Here is a 22,411-nt window from a genome sequence, read left to right as displayed (position 1 = left end):
ATAAAAAAATAGGACAAAAATCTTTTTTATGCCTTACCTAAAGGATAGGATCGTTATCAAACTACACATCATGAAATTTTATTGTGTACCTTTCCCACCCTAAATATGAAACGATATGCAATTTTGTTTTGTGTGGTTAATTATATGTATTCAGTGTGTTGATGATCTCAAAGTTTGGCCATTTGACACCTTGTAATATGTCAAAATTCTTAGCAAAATTTTTCGTGCAAGATGATGAACTATCATGATCTTGCTCTACGTATTTTCATTTAGCGATAAGCTTAAAAATTGGAGAAGTGGAATTTTTAATTTATTTTTTTCCCTACTTCCCATGGCTTTAGATAGTGAGATATAGCATCAATCAAGTAGGAAAAAATTAAAATATATGCTTATTCTTATTGGCCTATGGCATATTTTCTGAAGAAGAGTTAAGGTACATAGAATTTATGGAAGGCACATTTGAATCCTATATCAGCATCCTCCATTCTTCATTTAGATACTGTTTCAAAATCTAATAAACTAAATTATTCATATGAAAATGGGCACATACACAAGATAATTTGCAATTGAATATTTGTTTGTGACAACAAAAGCTATGGAAAGAATAAGAATCATAGAATAGAGGTTGAATGATTTTGTAAAGATACTCGGATACAGTTGTCTTCACGCGACATTAATAGTTAAGAATCCTTAGATAATTTGACATATGTGACTAAATTGTTATTTAACGGTTCTTAACTATCAAATTCACATGAAAACAACTACATGAGTTTCCAAGATTAGAGGCAAATGCCATGAAGAAAGTATGTGTTTCCTCTGTACCTAAGCACCCTGTTGTGTTCTCCAACACACCACAAATGGCCTTGAAGGTCCAAATGACCTTTCATTTCAGCAGTTTCCCATACAAACTTGAAAAGGCTAAGTGCTTTATCCAACTGCTTCACACCGCGCCCAATCATCTTCTCACTATCTGAAGTCAAAATTCTTCCCATACACAACCAGTTCTTGTTGTCGCTTCCACTCTTGTAAATTCCACCAGCCATATCTACTTCAATATCTGAGACTCTTCCAAATAGGTAATATAATAATAGTGTGAATAAGCAGCGAGATGAGTGTCCCAATGTTTTGGAAAGCTTCTTTTGCACCAGGCGTTCTTGGTGTCTAGCTTCCTTGTATCCAATACTGTTGTCAATCAAAATGTCCTTGATTTGCAAAAGCCCTTCTTTCATGACTTCAGCCTTAGCCACATGCAACTTTAATCTTGTTTCGGCTCTAAAATACTCGATCAGATCATTGAACATCTCAAGAACATCTTCCCATTTCCGGGAACCAGAGGTGTTGACATTTTTTGAAGGTGAAAGCCTCATCCATGAAGTGGATTCAGGTTCATTGGAAACAGCAGCTTCAGTGAGAAACTTCAAGCAGGTAAGAACAATTTGCTGACCCATTATAGTATCTTTGTCTAAGCCCTGAGAATCCAAAGCATCCAAATCAACTTTAAAATTATTCAGAACTTCCTTGAGTGTACCAATCAATATGCGGTGCTGGGTTGCCTGTGGACACACTTTGAAACGAACTACCTTCCTTTGTTGAGTAGAAACATCAAGAAAGTTGCTCACTTTGGCAAGGTTATCAATCACTATAGGTTCTCTTTCTCTTGCTTGACTGAAAGGAGAAAATGGTTCATTTTGTGTTCCCATGGTGGAGACCAGAACATGTTTCATTTTGTGCTGAACTGTTGGAGATCCAATAAAGGCCCGGACAAGAGACTTGAAGGTACACATATCATGCTTAATCTGCTCATCAAAAATGGTTGAATTACTAATTGTGTCAACAAGTTTTCCATTAATTGCATCCACATTCGCCAGAACCCGAGTCAATTCTTCTAGCTTGGAAAAGTCATTCTGATAGCATTGTAGGTTGGAAACATCTTGATAACAGTGATAAAGCATTGAGTTCAGGTTAAAAAGTGTAGATTTGTTGGTTTTGACACCGGAAAGCAGCTTCCGAATTCCAGAAGACAGTTCCATTACTTCCCAGAAAAATAGAGGAACTGAAAAATAACACACAAAACAAATGGAAACAAATAATGACTCTAAAAAGAGTAACCCTTTTCATTCAGACATTTTATCAAACACCTAGCAGCCAAACTTAAAAGGAACGTGATAATGGCTTGCACATTATGCAAGCACTTGATGTTCATATAGATACTTATTCATTGAGATTTAAGGGGAAAGAAAAACAATAAATTTATTGCTAAGCATTGACATATAAATTCTATAGCTACTTGTAGTGTGGTAACCACAATTGGTCGCTCAACCGATGTAAGCATGCTCTTGAACAGGGGTGTTCGGTTTGCAATTTGGTTCTTTTTTGGAAAAAAAGTTATCCGAACCAATTATATATAAAATGTTCGGTGTGGTTTGGTTCGACTTTTTTTGTGAGGCCAATTAAACCAAACAAAACCAATGAGAATTGGTTTGGTTCGGTTCAGTTTTTCAGTTTTTACACTAATTAAGAAAAAAAAAAAGATAAGATGTCCTAAAGTCTTGATCATATCTATTGCAATAAGAAATTAAGAACATGTCCTGAACTATTTTCAACTAATAATATAGACCAAGTGCTAACATATAATTAACAAATAAGTTCAACTTCCTAACTCATAAAAAGTCATACAACACAATCATCAACAAGAGTCTTGAGACGAAATTCAGCAAACTGACAAAAGGAAAAACAACTCCATAGTTATCAGAACCGAATATGTGATCAAACCAATCAGACTACTGGGTCACTAGTTCAACTGGTGGGTTATTGGTTAAATCGGCTAACCTGGTCCTACTTAAATAACAATATAAAATAGTCAAAAACTTAAAATTAAATTTTGAAATATATATCTTCAACACTTTAACAACAATCAAGTTTCAATTTCTAAAATAAAATAGACATATTATTAGTCAATAGTTCAATACTACATTAATATCTTAATTTCACACAATAACCATGGCAATCAATTAAGCAATTAGCAATCAATTCCAATTAAGCAATTAACAATCACACTGCAGCAACGGAACCTATTAACCATTAATCAATTAGGCAATTAACAATCAATTCTAACAATGATAATTTCAGAGCCCTCAAAATTAAAATTGGAAATAAGGTGCATCCCTATTATTTTTATTAGCAGAATCATAATATCATAACCACAAAGTAAAACTAAATAACTAGATACCAATCTCCAAACATTTTCTTTCCAAATTCAAAATTAGCACACGAACACAAAATCAGCAATGAGCAGGATAACTAAGAAATTAACAAGCTTCTCATGCAACAAATTCAAGTCTCATCATAAATTGATAACCAAGCAATTAGTCAATTACATTATATACATAGCATCATAAGAGATCAGAGCTCACAAACACACAAAATTAACTAATTGTTTTTAACTAAATCATTTTGAACACATAGCTAAATTAACCAAATCATAATTTTTTTCATGAACAACAGATTGAAAACGAAAGAAGTAAGCAAGAGAAATTAAATAACCTTCGGTGGTCTTCCAATGAGCAGAGAAGAATGTCACGCGGAGAAGCTGACGGCACTGCGGCAGTCCTTCTCCTTATGTTTACAATGCGAAGAACTAGCAGAATATGAGGGATAGGGAGAGCGCAAGCACGCGAGGGACGACAATGCTCAAGCAGAGACGCGAGGAGGCGCGGCGACGACACGAGCAGGAAGCACCGCTCGAGCAGACGCGGAGGCGAGAGAGGCGCGAGCAGCCGAGCTCAGACGGAGGAGAGAGACCAGACGCCAGCACACAACGCGGAGGATCCGGCGAGATGCGCGGGGACGGCGGCGAACATGCGGCGGCGATGAACCATGACCCAAAATGTCATCAACTATCCCAAACTATCATGAATTTCATGAGAAATAAACAGCAACACATGATATAGTGTTGGAAATAGAATTATGCCATAGGAAAGGAATCATCATTTGAATTTTGAAATTTTTATAACACAATTTGCTGATCTCATATAGGCACAATAGAACACACAGCTATTTTTCAAACCGTAAATATTAAGAGGGGTGAAATATTAAGAGGGGAAAAAAGCAGCAAGGACCGCATAACTTGTGTTGTGTGGTGAAGAAAGTTGTTGTAGCCTTTCAGTATCAGACCGTGAGAGCGAGAATGAGAAAGAAATTCAAAATCAATTATATTTATACAATATATAATTTTCAGTCATCATTAAAATACTTTTAATTATAACATTTTTATATTTTATTTAAATTTAAATAGTAATATTTTTTATTGATATTTATATTTTAAAGTTAATAAATAAGAAATGGCAATAATCTATATAGGTAGTAAATCGAATCAGCTTGATTCAATATATGTGCTGTGGAGTAGTACTTGATTCGATTTACATTTGAATTTATAGTTTATGATTTATGGTTTAAAAAACACTTGCAAGCGAAACAAAATAAAATCAAGTTTGAATTTATAGTTTATGATTTATGGTTTGAAATATAAATTTAATTATGATGTACTGTCAGTGAAAAATCATTTTAATCACATAACGTTATATTAGCAAAAATAACTATCTTTTTATATTGACCGCGTCAATAGTCATTCAAAAAAACTTTTACACTCAGTACATTAAAATTAAACTCTTAAAATATATGATTTAAGTTTTAGAATTTAAATATTATGATTTATGATTTATAATTTATAATTGAGTGTTTAATTGTTTATTATTTGGGATTATGTTTTATGATTTCAAGTATAGCATTAACAAATTATAAAAGTTATAAATGGATAATTGAAATGTGAGCAATAATAATAGAGTTAAACTTCAGAGTAGTCTCTGAACTTGCACTCGATCCTCAAAGTGGTTTTTAAACTTGCAATGACCTCAATATTATCCCTGAATTTAACACATGTGGTTCACGGTCGTCCCTGAAGCATTTTCAGGAGAATATTTCTTAACGGCGCGCTGACGTGTATGGAGAGGTGCCACGTTGGATATCTGACGTTGCTGTTATCATTTTTTAACTCAATTTAGTCCCTGAATTATTTTATAACTCTAATCCCCAATTTATTATCAGAAACCACTCTGTTTCTTCTTCTCTGCTCTCCTTCGTCTTCTCTGTCATTGTTGACCTGTCATTGTTGAACGTGATTTGAGTGGGTCATGATGGATGGAGGCAGCAAATTGAGGTTATGATGAAAGTCCGAATTTTGGAGGTTATGATGCTCATGATGTATATCATGATGAGTTAGATGGGACAAATTCTTGACATTCCGAAGAAATGAAAGCACCCCTAACTCAGAGGATGATGACTCATTTCCTGTTTTCAGAGAAGAAACAAGGTTCGGGAAACTCCAATTAAAGGTAGGGATGAAATTCAACACGAAGATGGATTTTAAGGAGGCTGTGAGGGAGTATTGCATCCAGAAAGATAGAAGAGTTAGATTCAAGAAAAATGATAATGTACGATGCAGGGCTTTATGTAGGGGTAAGGAATATCCATGGGTTATCTATATCTCTAAGGATAGTGAGATTGTTTGCTGGCAAGTTAAAACCTTCAATGATGATCATACATGCCCAAGGGAGACAAAAAATAAATTAGCTAACAGAGGGTGGTTAGCAAACAAGTTGGTGAAAAAGCTTAGGAAATTTTTAAATCTGAAGCACTCTGAAACTTTAACATACTTCAAAAACAAATGTGACTTGGACTTGGACAAATCTCCCTGACAAGAGAACTTGGAGATGCAAGGCACATTGTGTATGGTGATGCAGCTGCACAATATGGGATGGTGAGAGACTATGGTGAGACTCTCCTGAATTGCAATCCTGGTTTTACTGTGGGCATCACAACAATTTCTCATTCTAACCCCGCAGAAGAGCCCACTTTTGACAAGATGTATATTTGTCTGGATGGGTGCAAGAATGGGTTTAGGGCGGGATGCAGACCTCTAATAGGGCTTGATGGAGCATTCCAGAAAACCAGATTTGGTGAACAAATATTGGCAGCCATTTACATCATTGCAGATGCCATTGTACCAGTGGAGAACACGAATAATTGGAGGTAGTTTCTTGAGCTGCTGCATGAGGATCTAGGGAGCTACACCCAAAATGGGGTAGGAGTAGAACTTAATAAATCGTGGGGATGAATTTGCTGTCACTTATACATGTATAGGGATTAATTTGATGTCACTTATGTATGTGTAGGGACTATTTTGATGTCACTTATGTAAGGTGAGGGACCATTTTGGGTCCCGATGTTGTATGTTATTAATTTCAGTGGTTTTGTGTAGGGGCTAATCACAGCTGTACAGGAGATCTTCCCTGATGTCCACCACAAATTTTGTGTATATCACTTGCGGAGAAACTTCGATAAGCGGTGGAAAGACAATGAACTTAGAGGATTATTGTGGGAGTGTGTAAGATATACTACTCAAGAGGGATTCATTGAGGGGATGATGAAAATTCAGAGAGCTAAAAAGGAAGCATGAGAGTACATTTCCAAATGACGAAGAGATGCATGGAGTCGGGCCTTCTTCCCCTCCCAACCAAAATGTGACAACATATGCAACAATGCTTGCAAAGTATTCAATGCCAGAATCAAGGAAGTAAGGGCCAAACCAATTATCACACCACCAGGTACTTCAACTATTATTACACCTATCATGACCCATTCAAATCACTTTCAACAATGGCAGCTCAACAATGACAGAGAAGATAAATGAGAGCATAGAAAAAGAAACAGAGTGGTTTTTGATAATAAATTAGGGATTAGGGTTATAAAATAATTCAAAGACTAAATTGAGTTAAAAAATTATAACAGCCACGTCAGATATCCAACGTGGCGCCTCTCCATAACGTCAGCGCGCCGTTAAGGAATATTCCCCGAAAAATGCTTCAGGGACGACCGTGAACCACATGTGTTAAATTCGGAGATAATATTGAGGCCATTGCAAGTTTAAGGACCACTTTGAGGGTTAAGTGCAAGTTAGGGACCACTTTAAAATTTAACTCATAATAATATACAACCAGAAGGTTGACCAAATAGGTCAACTTATATCACCTCAATCCATAAATATTTTAAGTTTTTAACGCTCATTTTAATCTCTTAATTATCAATTACTTCAAAATTATCACGGACTTAAGTTGGCCTCAGCAATTAGTATTATTTATGTCATGCTTTTATTTTATGTTTTCATCTAATACTAAATTTATGTCAAACCATTTTTGGGAGAATGAGAAAGGATTTGAGAGATTCAGATTCTGATAGAGTCATAGCAAAATACAGAGAGTCCAGTGAGGCAGTAGTTTACACAGTATACAAGAGTGAGAAGGAACTAATAAACAGAGTACTTAGAAAATAAGAATTACTTTATTTTGATTTTTGTGTATATTAATCTAGTATATTTTTAGTTTAATCTAGTATGTTTTAATAATAATATGACATTTCAAACACACTTTTACATTTGCTTCTACAGGATTAGTTTTTAACTTTATATTTTATGCTTTGACTTAATAGTGAATATAAATCAATTGCTTTATTTTTTTTTTTGCAAAAAGAGAAAATTCTAAACATGAACATTCACACTTATCGTTACCTTACAAAAAGAGATAATGTTGTAGAACATTGATATATACATGTAAGCACTTACTTAAGTACATACTCATTATCCTAATACAGCAGCAACGCTAACGTTATAAACTAAATAAGTAATGTCAATCAATTGAATACAGTTCTAAGATAAAACCAATTTTTTCATCAGCATGACATGTTGGCAATGCATCTAACATTGTCTTAAAATCAGCGTTCTCATCAATCTTGAAAGTACAAATAACCTTGACAATCTTCAAGGCATGCCACCAACATTTTGTATTACTTGAACTGCAATGGCACTTCCCTCCCATTCTGCCCATCAGTATCTCATACAAAAACTGTTGTTTTTTGCAAAATAACAAACGGAGTTAGAAAGAACACATTATACAGTTACTGCTGGGATGGAAGTACTGTTGTCGTTGTAAATGCAAGATTCGAGAAAATTTGAGGATAATGACATACCTCAATGAATGCTTTACTATGAACATAAGAGTGAAAACTCAATGAAATAGAGTTCGGGCAGCAACTTGAAAGCAAGTAATTCATAAAAGGGAAATAGTGAGCTTCATTTTTCGGAGAAAACTGTAATTCCAAGCGTTTTATAGTTGGAGGAATAGATGAAACTTGCAATGCACCCTGCTCTGGTTTAATCTACAGCATTCAGACAAACAAACAAATAAATAAAATAGGCAAATATGCAAGCAGAATGAACCAACGTAATAGCAAGTGTATACTTACTAGAACTGGCCAACAGATAAAGAGGGAGACTGATGCCCAAATCTTTTGGGGTTTAATGTTTTCGACAGATTTCCTCAAGCTACAAAGGTCCCGAAAATCCACAACCCTAAAACTATTGATTTCCAATTGATTAGAACTTTTCTGAAAAGATAGACCAGGTTGGTTGTTTCCCTCATACGCAAATGATAATAAATTTCGAGCATCAATGTTAAGCTCCTCCAAGTTAGAGCAGTATGATAACTTCAAGACCTTGAGTTGAGCACTTGAAATATTAATCCTCTGAGACATAGAGCAATTGTCTAGTTCCAAATTCTCAAGGGAAGGAAATTTAGAAAATAGTTCAAGAAACCATTTGTCTCCAATATCAATGGTCATCAAATTGCATAAGCACAACCATCTCAAATTTGTGCAACTATCTAAATTCAGCTTGAAAGATGCATATGGATGAATACAATAACGGAAGCTCTCAAGATTTGGAGCATCGATATATACTTCCTGCATTCCTTGAACATAAGCTTTCTTGAGCTTATGTAAACCATGCAAGAATAGTGATTCCACAGGACTGAACGCAAACACGGGAGGAATTCCGCTAATTGGAGGGTTATATACAGCACAATCAATCACCGTTAAATCTTCAATTAGAGGACAATGAGAAATGAGATGTTCTATAATCCCTCCATGTGCAAAAAGTAGTTTGTATAGTTTTATTATTCTCACTGAGTAAAGCTTGATGGAATGGGTGAGGAATGCTTGCTCAACTCTGATTCCGCCCATCAACACCAACTTAGTAAGTGATTTGGATTCAATGACACTGAGTGGAAGCTCATAACACCTGTCCGGACTGAGTCTCCATACATAGCCACCAGGGATGCGAAGCTGTAAATGTAATACTTCGCCACCACTTTCAATAGCCATCTTCATCCATAGATCAACACGGTGGGCCATGTACTTATGGTCTACATAGTCCATGATAAGCTTGAATTCTTTGATTACTATGCCTAGGTCACGGAGCTTCAGCGATTTTCTCCCAACATAGTCAATAACTTTGTCTAGTTTGATATAATTGTCTACCGTTACATCTTGACTCCTAAAAAATTGATTGCTGCAAATAGACAATATCGGAAACGTAAACCATGTTTCTTTCCAAGCCTTTGATAAAACACTAGTCGTGGCGGCATCTCTGTCCGGAAGCCTTGCGAGAATGTCATGAAGTATAGCCTCTGGCAAACCAGATATTTGGTCCATTTTCCCCAGCTTCAGTACTGATAGCAAATATCTCATAGATGGATACAGATAAGAGAGTATTCGGGGTTTAATAAATTCAAAGTATTAAAGTCTCAATGGAAGGCTTGCAAGGAGGATATGACAAAGAATGACACCAAAAGATACACTTCTAAGATAAGAAATTTTTCTACTAGACGTCGTTAGAAAGGATTTTTTATTAGACTATCAAAAAAATTTGTTTTTGACAACTTAGATCAAAAGATAAAAATTAAAAGAGACTAGCACACAGAATTATCTTAGTGATGGATCCTTCAATTTTATTCAAAGTAAATCACTTATCTCATTTAATAAAAAAAATGTGCATAAAACAAATGAAAATTTTATTTATCAATGTTGTATAAATTGTCTCATCAACGATGTTTAAATAGGTCTCTAACAAATTAACTAAAAAATAACTTAATTTAAATCTAATAAAGATAAAAAATAATTTAAATCAAAATTAATCTTATTAGATTAGATCAGATTTGATTTAAATTTAATATTCTTAAAAATATTACTAAGTAGAACTAAATCAAATCTTTTAACAAATCTTAACAATAAAGCAAACTAAAATATAGACTTAATAATTTCAAAATTAATAATAAACTTATGTTTTTTACTGAATTTGAAAAATACTGTTTAATCTGTTACTATTCTGACTTAGTCCAATAAACTTTATGAATTTTTGATTTTTTTAATGTTCAAGACTAACATATTATAATTCTTTTAGTATTCAAATCCTTAAATATAACAAGATATTATCATTCTACCCTTCGTCTAAAACAAATCACATGTATTATATGTTTATTATCAAAATGATTCATCTAGGAAAGAGGAATTTATGATTATGAATGACTTTCAACTAAGTACAGTGATGAAATTTTTCATGGTAAAATATATAAAATGTTCATTGTGTTTTCATCATGATACAAAATGCCTGTCTGAAACTCATAAAATACTATAATAATATAAAGATCAATGTGGGAACTAGGTAGATCTCCATCACAAATTTGTTCTATTTATTATTATTATTATTATTATTTCAAGCATTATGTGAAGTGAAATAATATTTGAAATAGAGTTAAGACATAAGAAAGCAATGATAAAGGGCTAATTTTTTTTCTTTATAGAAGCAAAATGATTGATGTACTCAAACGTGATAATTTATATTGTTTTTTAAAATGGTGAAACGTACAAAGTACCTCAAATCTTTTAGGATTTTAAAAATCAAAGAATCTAATTTTTGTGCTCTAAAAATTGGATAATTTAATTTTTGTATTATTAAAATTTGTATTCTCTAATTTTTGTACTCTAAATTAAACTATACACGTTTAAAATTAACATCTCAAACTCCAGAAAAAATATCATTATAAACCAATATAAAAAAAGTGTGTCTGTCAGACTCTATTCCCTTTATTACTAAAGATTAAAAAATTAATTTCAATTTTTTCTCCAAGCCCCGCTAAACTAAACAATAACCTCTTTCGTTGTTCCCATAATAGAAAAAAAAAAGGAATATTTAAAAATAAACTTACCTTCTCCAATAGAGTGTATTTGTAATGATTTGAAAAGTGTAGAAGCGCAGTACTTTTTTCCTTTGTGATAGATGATACGAAACAAATGAGCGAGAGGAACTGAAATTTTTGGGTTTAAAATTTCGGTTTCAGTTCTGTTTTACACTCTCACTCGATACTATAGTTATCAAAACTGAATCGGTAATTGACTTAGTAAAATTATTGGATTACTGGATTAGTGGTTCAACCGATGGATTAATAACTAAACCGTTTAACCCGATAATAATTAAATAAATGTATAAAATTATAATACAATGTTTATTGAAAAATAAAAATTATTGTTTAATATTTTATATTATTTAAATTTAAATAAATTATATATAAATTTCATTAACTCATTACTTTAATGTGATATATATAAATTATTAACCTTTAATTTAATAAGTCTGACGAAATAAAAAAAGTTACATATAGATAAAATTAAAAGTAAAAATAATTTGTTGATAAAACAATCAAAATTAAAAAAAATAAACATATATAAGTTGAATTACATGAATAAATATGTGAGGTTAAAATTATTCTAATAAAATATAAACTAATGTAAGGTTGTAAAATTGGAGCATTACTCATATAAATTTAAGTATTATATATAATATTATTAACCATTCATATAACAAGAGTATCAGTCCTAGTGGAAAAAGACCTATGATTTTACACAAAGTTTCCAAGTTCGAATCCCATGTGCACACTTTTACATTTACTCGCTTTATTTTTTTCGCAAAAAGATAAAATTCTAAACATGAACATTCACATACTAAATTACTAATTATCCTAATACAGCAGCAACGCCAATGTTCTAAACCAAAGAAGGAATATCTATGAGTTGATAATAGAAAGATTACAATTCTAAGATAAAACCAATATTTTCATCAGCACAACATGTTGGCAATGCATCTAACATGGTCTTAAAGTCGGCGTTCTCATCAATCTTGAACGTACAAATAACCTTGACAATCTTCAAGGCATGCCACCAACATTTTGTATTACTTGAACTGCAGTGGCACTTCCCTTCCTTTCTTCCCATCAGTGTCTCATACATGAACATTTAAAGAGAAAATATTGTAGAACATTTAAGTACATACTAAATTACTAATTATCCTAATACAGCAGCAACGCCAATGTTCTAAACCAAAGAAGGAATATCTATGAGTTGATAATAGAAAGATTACAATTCTAAGATAAAACCAATATTTTCATCAGCACAACATGTTGGCAATGCATCTAACATGGTCTTAAAGTCGGCGTTCTCATCAATCTTGAACGTACAAATAACCTTGACAATCTTCAAGGCATGCCACCAACATTTTGTATTACTTGAACTGCAGTGGCACTTCCCTTCCTTTCTTCCCATCAGTGTCTCATACAAAAACTGTTGTTTTTTGCAAAATAACAAACGGAGTTAGAAAGAACATATCGATGATAAATTATATAAACACAAATGCAGTCACTGCTGGGATGGAAGTACTGTTGTCGTTGTAAATGCAAGACTCAGAGAAAATTTGAGGATAATGACATACCTGAATGAATGCTTTACCATGAACATAAGAGCGAAAACTAAATGAAATAGAGTTCGGGCAGCAACTTGAAAGCAAGTAATTCATAAAAGGGAAATAGAAAGCTTCGTAGTCCGGAGAAAACTGCAATTCCAAGCGTTTAATAGTTGGAGGAATAGATGAAACTTGGAATGCACCCTGCTCTGGTTCAGTCTACAGAATTCAGACAAACAAACAAATAAATAAAATAGGCAAATATGTAAAGTAGAATGAACCAATATAGCAAGTGTATATACTTACTAGAATTGACAGACAGATAAAGAGGGAGACTGATGCCCAAATCTTTTGGGGTTTAATGTTTTGGACAAATTTCCTCAAGCTACAAAGGTCCTGAAAATCCACATCGCTAAAACTATTGACTTCCAATTGATTAGAACATTGCTGAAAAGATATACCAGGTTGGTTGTTTCCCTCATACGCAAATGATAATAAATTTCGAGCATCAATGTTAAGCTCCTCCAAGTTAGAGCAGTATGATAACTTCAAGACCTTGAGTTGAGTACTTGAAATATTAATCCTCTGAGACATCGAACAATTGTCTAGTTCCAAACTCTCAAGGAAAGGAAATTTAGAAAATAGTTCAAGAAACCATTTGTCTCCAATAACAATGTTCTTCAAATTCCATAAGCACAGCCATCTCAAATTTGTGCAACTATCTAAATTCAATTTGAAAGATGTATTCGGATACTGAAGACAACAATGTAAGCTCTCAAGATTTGGAGCATCAATATATACTTCCCGCATTCCTTGAACATAAACTTTCTTGAGCTTATGTAAACCATGCAAGAATAGTGATTCCACAAGACTGAACTCATGCATTTGAGGAATTCCTCTTATTGGAGGGTTATAGACAGCACAATCAATCACGGTTAAATCTTCAATTAGAGGACAATGAGAAATGAGATGATCTATAATCCCTTCATGTGCAAAAAATATATTGCATAGTTTTATTATTCTCACCGAGTAAAGCTTGACGGAATGGGTGAGGAATGCTTGGTTAACTCTGATTTGGTCCATCAACACCAACTTAGTAAGTGATTTGGATTCAATGACACTGAGTGGAAGGTCATAAAACCTGTCCGGACTGTGTCTCCCTCCATAGCGACCAGGGAGGCGAAGCTGTAAATGTAATACTTCGCCACCACTTTCAATAGCCATCTTCATCCATAGATCAACATGGTGGGCCATGCACTTATGGTCTACATAGTCCATGATGAGCTTGAATTCTTTGATTGGTAAGCCTAGGTCGCGGAGCCTCAGTAATCTTCTCCCAACATAGTCAATAACTTTGTCTATTTTGCTATGATAATTGTCTACCGTTACATCTTCACTCTTAAAATGTTCATCGCTGCAAATAGACAATATCGGAAACGTAGACCATGTTTCTCTCCAAGCCTTTGATAAGACACTAGTTCTGGCAGAATCTCTGTCCGGAAGCCTTGCGAGAATGTCATGACGTATAGCTTCTGGCAAACCAGATATTTGGTCCATTTTTCCCCTGCTTCAGTACTGATAGCAAGTATAATATCATGGATGGATAATTGCAACTCATAAAATGCGAAGAAAGAAAGAAAAGAAATCACATGTATTACATGTTTATTATCAAAATGATTCATCTGGTTAGCTAGGGATCTATGATTATGAAATATGAATGCCTTTCAACAAAGGACAGTGATGAGATTTTTCATTGTAAAATTCATAAACTGTTCATCAAATTTTCATCATGTCCCAAAATGTCCCATCTGAAACTCATAAATACTATAATAATAATAATAATAATAATAATAATAATAATAATAATAATAATAATAATATAAAGATCAATGTGGGAACCTATGTAGATCTCTATCACGAATTCCTTCTTCTTCTTATGTGAAGTGAAATAATTTTTGAGATGGAGTTTAGACCTAAGAAAGAAAATACAAGGGACTAATTTTTTTTTCTCTATGGAAGTAAGATGATTGATGTACATGTACTCTAACATTGTAATTTTTAGTATTTTTTAAAATTATAAAAAATATAAAAATTGGAGTATCTCAAATCTTTTACAATTTTAAAAATTAAAAGATCCGATTTTTATGCTTTAGAAATGTTAGTACTCCCAAAATTTAAACTTTTTAATTTCTGTATTCCAAATTAAAATTTACTACATTTAAAATTAATATTCTAAACTCCAGAAAAATAAAGTATAGACTCTATCTCCTATCTCCTTTGTCACTAAAGAATGAATTTCAATTTTTCCTCCTATCTCCTAAACAGTAACCTCACTAGTTACTAGATTAACGAAAAGCTCGTTGTTCCAATAACAAAAAAAATGGGGAAATATTAAAGTTTAAACTTACCTTCTTCAATAGAGTGTGTTTGTGGTGATTTGAAGACAGTAGAAGTGCGGTATTTTGTTTGCTTTGTGATAGATGATGAGATGATGTGAAATAAATGAGGGAGCGGAATTATAATTTCTGGGTTTGCTTTGTGATAGATGATGAGATTTCGTTCTTGGTTTTTTGGAGCTTTCGGGCTCCTCTCGATCTTATTCGTAGTTGGGAAGGGGGAAGGAGTCTAAATCAATGGACATTAATGAACCATCATTGATGGACGTTGCACATGTCACCATCAATTCGACTCAAGGTCCGGCGCTAATAAAAGTAGATGTGAAATAAACGAGGGAGCGGAATTAGAATTTCTGGGTTTAAGGTTTCGGTTTTAGTGTATTATATTCTCACTTTAGACGGATCTCTCTTTTGAGATTAAGGTTTCGATTTCAGTGTTTTATATTCTCACTTTAGACGGTGAAAGAAGAGACCTCTCTTCTGAACTCAAGGGTTTCAATATTTTATATTCTCATTTTAGACGGTGAAAGAAGAGACCGACAAAGAAGACGGTATTATTTGGTGATCTTCTGAAAAAATATATTTTTTATAAATTTTATAAAAAAAATAATTTTATGTTTAAATATTTTGTAAAATAAAAATTTGTATTTATCAATTATGTTTATGTATAATAAGATAAAGGTACTCTTTGTTTATTTATTATGTAAAAAATATTTTTTAAAAAAATCTTTTGAAAAAATGTAAATTGTAATTTTCTTTTAAAAAATGTAAATTGTAACTTTTTAAAAAAATATAAATTGTAATTTTTTTTAAAAAATATATTTTTTATTTTTTAGTATTTTTATTTTTACTCATAGAAATTTACTAAATACGTTAAAAAATAAAAAATTATTTTTTTATCAACTTAATGACACTCAAATATACATTTTTTATTTATAAAAGATGTAGTTTATAAATATGAAAAATATTGTCATTGAATCCTTCCAATCTTCTTAAATAGAGATAAAGTCTGCTGCCTCTTATGCTCTTGGTAATATCGCTGTTGGCAACCTTCCAAAAAATTTGCCATTTATCTTGGATCAGATTGATAATCAGCAGAAGAAACAGTATCTCTTGCTTCATTCTTTGAAGGAGGAGGTGTGTTGCCATTTATCTTGGATCAGATTGATAATCAGCAGAAGAAACAGTATCTCTTGCTTCATTCTTTGAAGGAGGTGTGGCTCAATGTGTGGTTGTTCTGTGCCTTGCTGTTGGGGATCAGAAGTGTTCATTGATGCATTCACATTTTAGTTAGATTAGCTAGATAGTTTAAGTAGTTTTAGCTTAATTTCATGCATTTATTCAAAATAAACAAGTATTTGAATGAAGTTTCTTATTATACACTAATATATCAAGGACTAAGTGATTTTGTAGTTGATTCTATGCAAATGACATAAGAAAGTGTTGAATAGTTGAATTATAAAAATTGGATACATTATATTTCGCTTCTATGTTTGAATAAATTGAATTGGATACATAAGAACTCGTCCACAATGAAAGAATTAGTCTTAATCTTGTTTTGGCAAGCAATTAATCATGTCAATTTTTAAATACAACACAAATAACAAACTACAATAGCATAAACAAGGTTATGTGACAGAACTAAAATGCTATGAAAAATAAAGAATTACAACAAAAATACAATAATACATATGAGTTCCAATTAGAAAAGAGAGAAGAAAGAAAATAAATATGCATTCAATATCACGTTTCTGAAATTTAAATATTTTTAAAATTTAAACTAACAAGTTTCACAAAAGGCATCATAAGATAAAATCAATTAAATTCCTTCAAGAGTGCATCTTCGTCCAAAACTACACAAGCCAACACAATTTTCCTTGACTGCTCCATTGTTGTATACCAATACGGTGGGCAGATTGGGAATGCAATCAGTTGATATTATCTTAACAAATTTATTTTGTTACAGGATATCTTGTGACAAATTCTTCAATGCACTGCATCAAAATCCCACATTCAGCAATGTCAAAAATAAGGTACAACAAACTTCAATAACAAGCACAAGAAGCATAAAAATAAAATTAAACAAATTTGGATTACCCAAGTAATTTATAGATATTATATGAGGACGTGTGGTGTTCAGAAATATTTCCTGAAATTTGAACTTAGAAATGTCATCTAGCATACCCATCTTTGTAAAGGATGACAACCACCCAAACATCAGAGGGAGCCTGTGAAACCTCTCAAACAAAATCAGATCCTGAAATTGGAACCACTGATCTAAATCTCAACTTCAGTTGCTTCCTTCGTCTCAGCCAATCTCTTCTTCCTGTTAAAGCACAATGCCTAGTAATGTGGTTATTGATCATAATGAGTCCAAGATTCTTGTGACTATGGCAGGGGATGGAAACCCTTCCTACTTAGTTGAACCAATTGCTTCTTTGAATTGTTGCACTTGTGATTGTGAAGCTAATCCAACACCACCTTTATCAAGTTTAATCAATGAAAAAATACTGATCAATTGATTAGAAACAAATTCACAATGATTTTTGTTATGGTGCTTCTTCTTCATCTTTCACATTCGAGTAGTTTTTAGGTTTCCTGAATATGTCAGGCAATTAAGAGTATCTATGTAATAATCACAATGATTTATATCATAAGATATAGAATAAAAACAAGACTTAATCTACTTACACCTAACTCATCATTCATTCCCATGCCAAACTTCCAATTTATCAAAGCTTCATGACTTCAATTTTATCTAAGCTTCATGACTTCAAATGAACTCTAGAGTTTGATATCTTTATTCGAAATTATTTGTTAAGAATATTAAATTTATCAAACTGAAGCAAAAAAAAACCATAATCAGACATTATGAAAGGTGTACACAGACACTCTAACATTTGAGCAAATTAAGAGAAGTTCAACAAGCAAGTTCGCATAAACATTAATGCAAAGATTTCAATACATCCCTAAAATATGCATGAGTTAAGTAAAACCATATTGAAGGGACTACAGAAGCTCACAGATTCAAAACATTAAGATCCTTCAATAGTTTCCTTAAGCGGGAATCAAAGTTGGATACAACAGTCATCTTAACTGTGCCAGTGTTTATCATCTTACTATGATAGGAGGGACAAACTTAAAAGAAAACAATGGTTAAGGAGGAAAAAGATATATTTGATTCGTGAAACTTCCAACATCCTTGAGAAGAGTAGTTGTTTCATAAGCTCCATCTGAAAGATGCCATACATCTCCATTTGCACAATACTGACATGAATAACGCTAAGTTCAGAAACAAGCATGTGTCATATTGTATATTTGAAATTTGAAGGCATGTGTCAGGTACTTTTAAAATCTCCTGCTAATTTATTTTTCTTGGATAAGTATGCAATAATATATAGATAAATAGAAACAACAGATGAATTCTAAGGAATGAACAAGAAGGAAGATCAGAAGATGAACAATTAAAAAGGATAGATATTATCAAAGTATTCAAGGTTTTGAATCTTTTGATAGGTAAGAACTGAATTTTCCAAAACGGTTGTGCAATTCATAGATAAATTAACTTTATTAAGAGAATCATCATAAATTGGGACTAATATAACAAATAGAGCAGTCTCCTACGCAAAATGGTCACATTGTAAACTTCTTCAAAATAATCTTCATCACTGGAACCAAGGACTTCAGAAATTACACAAAATGGCCTCCCATCTCCCTGTTAAAATACAAGTATAAAATATAAGAGAGTGTGTAGTAATGATATGACTGCATAAAATTCTTTTGAAATCAAAATAACATTCAGATAAAATTATTAAACACATAATAAATAAATCTATTGCCAATGGAAATTGCACATTTACACACTTCTCAGAATCCATACTGTGACAAACGAAGAACATTCAAATTCACATAAAATTGTCATAGAAAATAAAATAAAGTAAAATAAAAATAAAAATAAAATGGAGGGAGAAGCAGAGATCAGAGTCGCTGGTGAAGAAGGGGAACAGAGAAGCGACAGAAAACGATAAAGTGGTGTACCCGAGTGTAGCGGCGGCGGCAGAAGCGTGTTGCGGCGTCGAGGATCAGAAAACAAACACGGTGCAGGGGAGAACGAGGAAGCAGCGCGGATAGAGAGGAACATAGAACAACCAAGGCGAGTAAAAGAGGCAAAAACCTAGCAAAGCCAAGGATTTCTTCTTTGAATATGGAATTAAAAGAAATAGGAGAAATGTGTAAAACAAAAAAATTAGAGGGACAAATATTTAATTATTAATTAATTTAAAAATAAAAAAGAGGTTTATTTTGTAAATATTTTGTTAGTGGTTAATCATACTCCCACGTAAAAGTGGGAGTAAGGAATCCATAGCCTGAAATTAATTTTGTTATTGATATACAAAAAACTACTAAGCATCAAACTAGTCCAGCTCTAAAAAAAATAAATTATCAAAACATTACTTAAAAGTTTGTATCGCTAACAAAAACAAATTTTAAAAACTACTAACGATGAATAAATCCATAAAAGATTTAAAAATACGACAAAAACAATTTATACTCAAAATGTTGTGATATGTAGACGGTAATTTAAGTGTTTACTCGAATCTTATGTAAAATTTTCATTTAAATGAAAATTTTATATAGGATAAAAAAAAGAATCTACAAACAAAATGAAATAATAAAACTATACTTGAATGGTTGTGTGTGTTTGGATTACAATTTATAAATGAGAATTTGTATAAAATTAATTTTGTAAAATTGATTTTAATGAAAAGTAAGTTTGGGTTAACATAATTTATGTTTGACAATCTTTATATCAAAATTGATTATAATAAAATATTATGCCAAACCATTTTCTTTTGTGAACTACATATTATTTTTTCTGTAAAAGGAATACAAATATATTTTAATAATAATATGACATTTCAAACACACTTTTACATTTACTTCTACAGGATTAGTTTTTAACTTTATATTATATGCTTTGACGTAATAGTGAATATAAATCAATCACTTTATTTTTTTCGCAAAAAGATAAAATTCTAAACATGAACATTCACATTTATCGTTACCTTATAAAAAGAGAAAATGTTGTAGAACATTGATATATACATGTAAGCACTTAAGTACATACTAAATTACTAATTATCCTAGTACAGCAGCAACGCCAATGTTCTAAACCAAATAAGGAATATCTATGAGTTGATAATAGAAAGATTACAATTTTAAGATAAAACCAATATTTTCATCAGCACAACATGTTGGCAATGCATCTAACATGGTCTTAAAGTCGGCGTTCTCATCAATCTTGAACGTACAAATAACCTTGACAATCTTCAAGGCATGCCACCAACATTTTGTATTACTTGAACTGCAGTGGCACTTCCCTTCCTTTCTTCCCATCAGTGTCTCATACAAAAACTGTTGTTTTTTGCAAAATAACAAACGGAGTTAGAAAGAACATATCGATGATAAATTATATAAACACAAATGCAGTCACTGCTAGGATGGAAGTACTGTTGTCGTGGTAAATGCAAGACTCAATGCAAGACTCAGAAAATTTGAGGATAATGACATACCTGAATGAATGCTTTATCATGAACATAAGAGCGAAAACTAAATGAAATAGAGTTCGGGCAGCAACTTGAAAGCAAGTAATTCATAAAAGGGAAATAGAAAGCTTCGTAGTCCGGAGAAAACTGCAATTCCAAGCGTTTAATAGTTGGAGGAATAGATGAAACTTGGAATGCACCCTGCTCTGGTTCAGTCTACAGAATTCAGACAAACAAACAAATAAATAAAATAGGCAAATATGTAAAGTAGAATGAACCAATATAGCAAGTGTATATACTTACTAGAATTGACAGACAGATAAAGAGGGAGACTGATGCCCAAATCTTTTGGGGTTTAATGTTTTGGACAAATTTCCTCAAGCTACAAAGGTCCTGAAAATCCACATCGCTAAAACTATTGACTACCAATTGATTAGAACATTGCTGAAAAGATATACCAGGTTGGCTGTTTCCCTCATACGCAAATGATAATAAATTTCGAGCATCAATGTTAAGCTCCTCCAAGTTAGAGCAGTATGATAACTTCAAGACCTTGAGTTGAGCACTTGAAATATTAATCCTCTGAGACATTGAGCAATTGTCTAGTTCCAAACTCTCAAGGAAAGGAAATTTAGAAAATAGTTCAAGAAACCATTTGTCTCCAATAGCAATGTTCTTCAAATTCCATAAGCACAGCCATCTCAAATTCAACTTGAAAGATGTATTTGGATACTGAAGACAACAATGTAAGCTCTCAAGATTTGGAGCATCAATATATACTTCCCGCATTCCTTGAACATAAACTTTCTTGAGCTTATGTAAACCGTGCAAAAATAGTGATTCCACAAGACTGAACTCATGCATTTGAGGAATTCCTCTTATTGGAGGGTTATAGACAGCACAATCAATCACGGTTAAATCTTCAATTAGAGGACAATGAGAAATGAGATGATCTATAATCCCTTCATGTGCAAAAAATATATTGCATAGTTTTATTATTCTCACTGAGTAAAGCTTGATGGAATGGGTGAGGAATGCTTGGTCAACTCTGATTCGGTCCATCAACACCAACTTAGTAAGTGATTTGGATTCAATGACACTGAGTGGAAGGTCATAAAACCTGTCCGGACTGTGTCTCCCTACATAGCCGCGAAGCTGTAAATGTAATACTTCGCCACCACTTTCAATAGCCATCTTCATCCATAGATCAACATGGTGGGCCATGTACTTATGGTCTACATAGTCCATGATGAGCTTGAATTCTTTGATTGCTAAGCCTAGGTCGCGGAGCCTCAGTAATCTTCTCCCAACATAGTCAATAACTTTGTCTATTTTGCTATGATAATTGTCTACCGTTTCATCTTGACTCTTAAAATGTTGATCGCTGCAAATAGACAATATCGGAAACGTAGACCATGTTTCTCTCCAAGCCTTTGATAAAACACTAGTCCTGGCAGAATCTCTGTCTGGAAGCCTTGCGAGAATGTCATGAAGTATAGCTTTTGGCAAACCAGATATTTGGTCCATTTTTACCCAGCTTCAGTACTGATAGCAAGTATAATATCATGGATGGATAATTGCAACTCATAAAATGCGAAGAAAGAAAGAAAAAAAAAAATCACATGTATTACATGTATTATTAAAATTATTCATCTGGGAAGTTAGGGATCTATGATTATGAATGACTTTCAACTAAGTACAGTGATGAGATTTTTCATTGTAAAATTCATAAACTGTTCATCAAATTTTCAATCATGACCCAAAATGTCCCATCTGAAACTCATAAATAT

At 32.6% G+C, this 22,411-nt stretch overlaps 2 protein-coding genes and 1 long non-coding RNA gene across 11 annotated transcripts in view; all 3 read right to left on the bottom strand.

The window, feature by feature from the left end:
- Positions 1–539: 539 nt before the first annotated feature.
- The window catches only part of LOC107464184 (uncharacterized), a 55,382-nt gene continuing 33,510 nt past the window's right edge, over positions 540–22,411 (bottom strand). The window contains exons 2-3 of one of the 3 annotated variants that reach the window (XM_052253945.1): positions 3,544–3,906; positions 540–2,053 (exon numbers count right to left, since the gene is read on the bottom strand). In XM_052253945.1, the coding sequence (XP_052109905.1) occupies positions 780–2,030 (1,251 nt within the window). In that variant the 5' untranslated portion in view covers positions 2,031–2,053; positions 3,544–3,906 and the 3' untranslated portion in view covers positions 540–779. Of the gene's footprint in view, positions 2,054–2,287; positions 3,472–3,543; positions 3,907–22,411 lie in introns of those variants that run through there. The other 2 variants (XM_052253946.1, XM_016083109.3) reach the window with 2 other exon arrangements.
- Positions 11,779–15,385, bottom strand: LOC107464182 (putative F-box/LRR-repeat protein At5g41840). Of its 4 annotated transcripts, none has more exons than XM_021131029.2 (5): positions 15,088–15,383; positions 13,706–14,254; positions 12,986–13,075; positions 12,710–12,898; positions 11,779–12,561 (listed from the first exon to the last, which is right to left on the bottom strand). In XM_021131029.2, exons 2-5 carry the CDS (start codon positions 14,234–14,236, stop codon positions 12,358–12,360), a joined length of 1,014 nt encoding a protein of 337 aa, XP_020986688.1. In that variant the 5' UTR covers positions 14,237–14,254; positions 15,088–15,383; the 3' UTR covers positions 11,779–12,357. The 4 variants fall into 4 exon arrangements, with proteins under 4 accessions (XP_020986688.1, XP_020986687.1, XP_052109904.1 ...); XM_052253944.1 differs by having other exon boundaries at positions 11,780–12,561; positions 12,986–13,234; XM_021131028.2 differs by having other exon boundaries at positions 12,986–14,243; positions 15,088–15,385.
- LOC107464185 (uncharacterized) lies at positions 16,864–19,279 on the bottom strand. Of its 4 annotated transcripts, none has more exons than XR_008002629.1 (4): positions 19,114–19,279; positions 17,767–18,790; positions 17,173–17,556; positions 16,864–17,069 (listed from the first exon to the last, which is right to left on the bottom strand). It is a non-coding gene; the product is annotated as an uncharacterized LOC107464185 (long non-coding RNA). The 4 variants fall into 4 exon arrangements; XR_008002627.1 differs by having other exon boundaries at positions 17,173–18,342; positions 18,700–18,790; XR_008002626.1 differs by having other exon boundaries at positions 17,173–18,790.

Source organism: Arachis duranensis, chromosome 9 (assembly GCF_000817695.3).
Source record: "Arachis duranensis cultivar V14167 chromosome 9, aradu.V14167.gnm2.J7QH, whole genome shotgun sequence".
Lineage (NCBI taxonomy): Eukaryota > Viridiplantae > Streptophyta > Magnoliopsida > Fabales > Fabaceae > Arachis > Arachis duranensis.
The sequence above is the reverse complement of the archived record's forward strand: the minus strand, read 5'-3'. Positions and strand labels throughout refer to the sequence as shown.

Coding starts and splice junctions, on each gene's coding strand:
- LOC107464182 (XM_021131028.2), bottom strand. CDS start 14,236: ATGGACCAAATATCTGGTTTGCCAGAAGCTATACGTCATGACATTCTC. Junction 12,899..12,985: donor TTATCTGTCTGTCAATTCTA/GTAAGTATATAC, acceptor TGAATTCTGTAG/ACTGAACCAGAGCAGGGTGC. Junction 12,562..12,709: donor ATGGTAAAGCATTCATTCAG/GTATGTCATTAT, acceptor AAAAAACAACAG/TTTTTGTATGAGACACTGAT.